The sequence below is a fragment of the Tupaia chinensis genome, unplaced genomic scaffold, assembly GCF_000334495.1.
Source record: "Tupaia chinensis unplaced genomic scaffold, TupChi_1.0 Scaffold149658_1, whole genome shotgun sequence".
Taxonomy (NCBI): domain Eukaryota; kingdom Metazoa; phylum Chordata; class Mammalia; order Scandentia; family Tupaiidae; genus Tupaia; species Tupaia belangeri.
Genome location: NW_006209503.1, coordinates 968,402 through 969,177, shown reverse-complemented (window position 1 = coordinate 969,177; position 776 = coordinate 968,402). Strand labels below are relative to the sequence as shown.

Sequence of the window (776 nt, the reverse complement as noted above, 5' to 3'; positions counted from 1 at the left end):
AGGTGAAGTGTACCGCGCTGATTGGCTCCGAGGCGCCGGCCGCGTGTGATGTCTGGGGCAGCGATTGGCCCTCGCCTGCAGGGGGCTTCTCTCACCGGGACTTGGGACTCCCGGGAAGTGGACTGGCAGAGGAGGGGGCAAGCTTGCTGTCTCTGCGGACGGAACAGAAGACCGCGGCGTGAGGCGGCCTCCCTGGGCCGGGTGGGCTGGCGAGCAGACGCGGCGGCGTGGAAGAGGCTGTGAGGAGCGCGTAGTGTAGGGGGCGGCGCGGAGACACCATGGCCCCGCAGAACCTGGGCACCTTCTGCCTGTTGCTGCTGTACCTCATCGGGGCAGTGATCGCCGGGTGAGGAACAGGCACCGCGGGGGCAGGGCCCGAGAGTCAGCCTTTGCTGGGAAGGAGGGCAGGGGGGTGGGCATTGCCAGATTGGGAGAGGGAGAGGGGCTTCACTGTGGTGCCGCGGTGGGGCGGAGGGATGGGTTGTGTGTGGGCCAGGCTGGTGGAGTGAGAGGGGAGCCATGGGAGACATCACTAAGAGAGCATTGTATCCAGAGGCCCTTCAGAGAGCTGTCCAGCGGAGTGGGAGTTGGATGCAGTTTCAAGGGGGTGGGGGAGTTCTGAGGGGAAGAAGGTGGCTGTGAGCAGTGGTGTCAGGCAGAGCTGGTGAAAGGGGAGCCTGTCTGATGAAGGCAGAGACAGTGCCTGGCCAAGGTTGAGGGGATGGGCATTTCCTTTCTCAAAGAGCTGTGCCTTGGCTAGCTGGAAAAGAGGACAG

At 64.4% G+C, this 776-nt stretch overlaps 1 protein-coding gene across 1 annotated transcript in view; it reads left to right on the top strand.

The window, feature by feature from the left end:
• Positions 1-40: 40 nt before the first annotated feature.
• Positions 41-776, top strand: part of DNAJB11 (DnaJ heat shock protein family (Hsp40) member B11) — a 21,869-nt gene continuing 21,133 nt past the window's right edge. Inside the window, exon 1 of the mRNA XM_006171471.3 lies at positions 41-346. Within this exon, the coding sequence (XP_006171533.1) occupies positions 279-346 (68 nt within the window). The 5' untranslated portion in view covers positions 41-278. The remainder of the gene's footprint in view (positions 347-776) is intronic.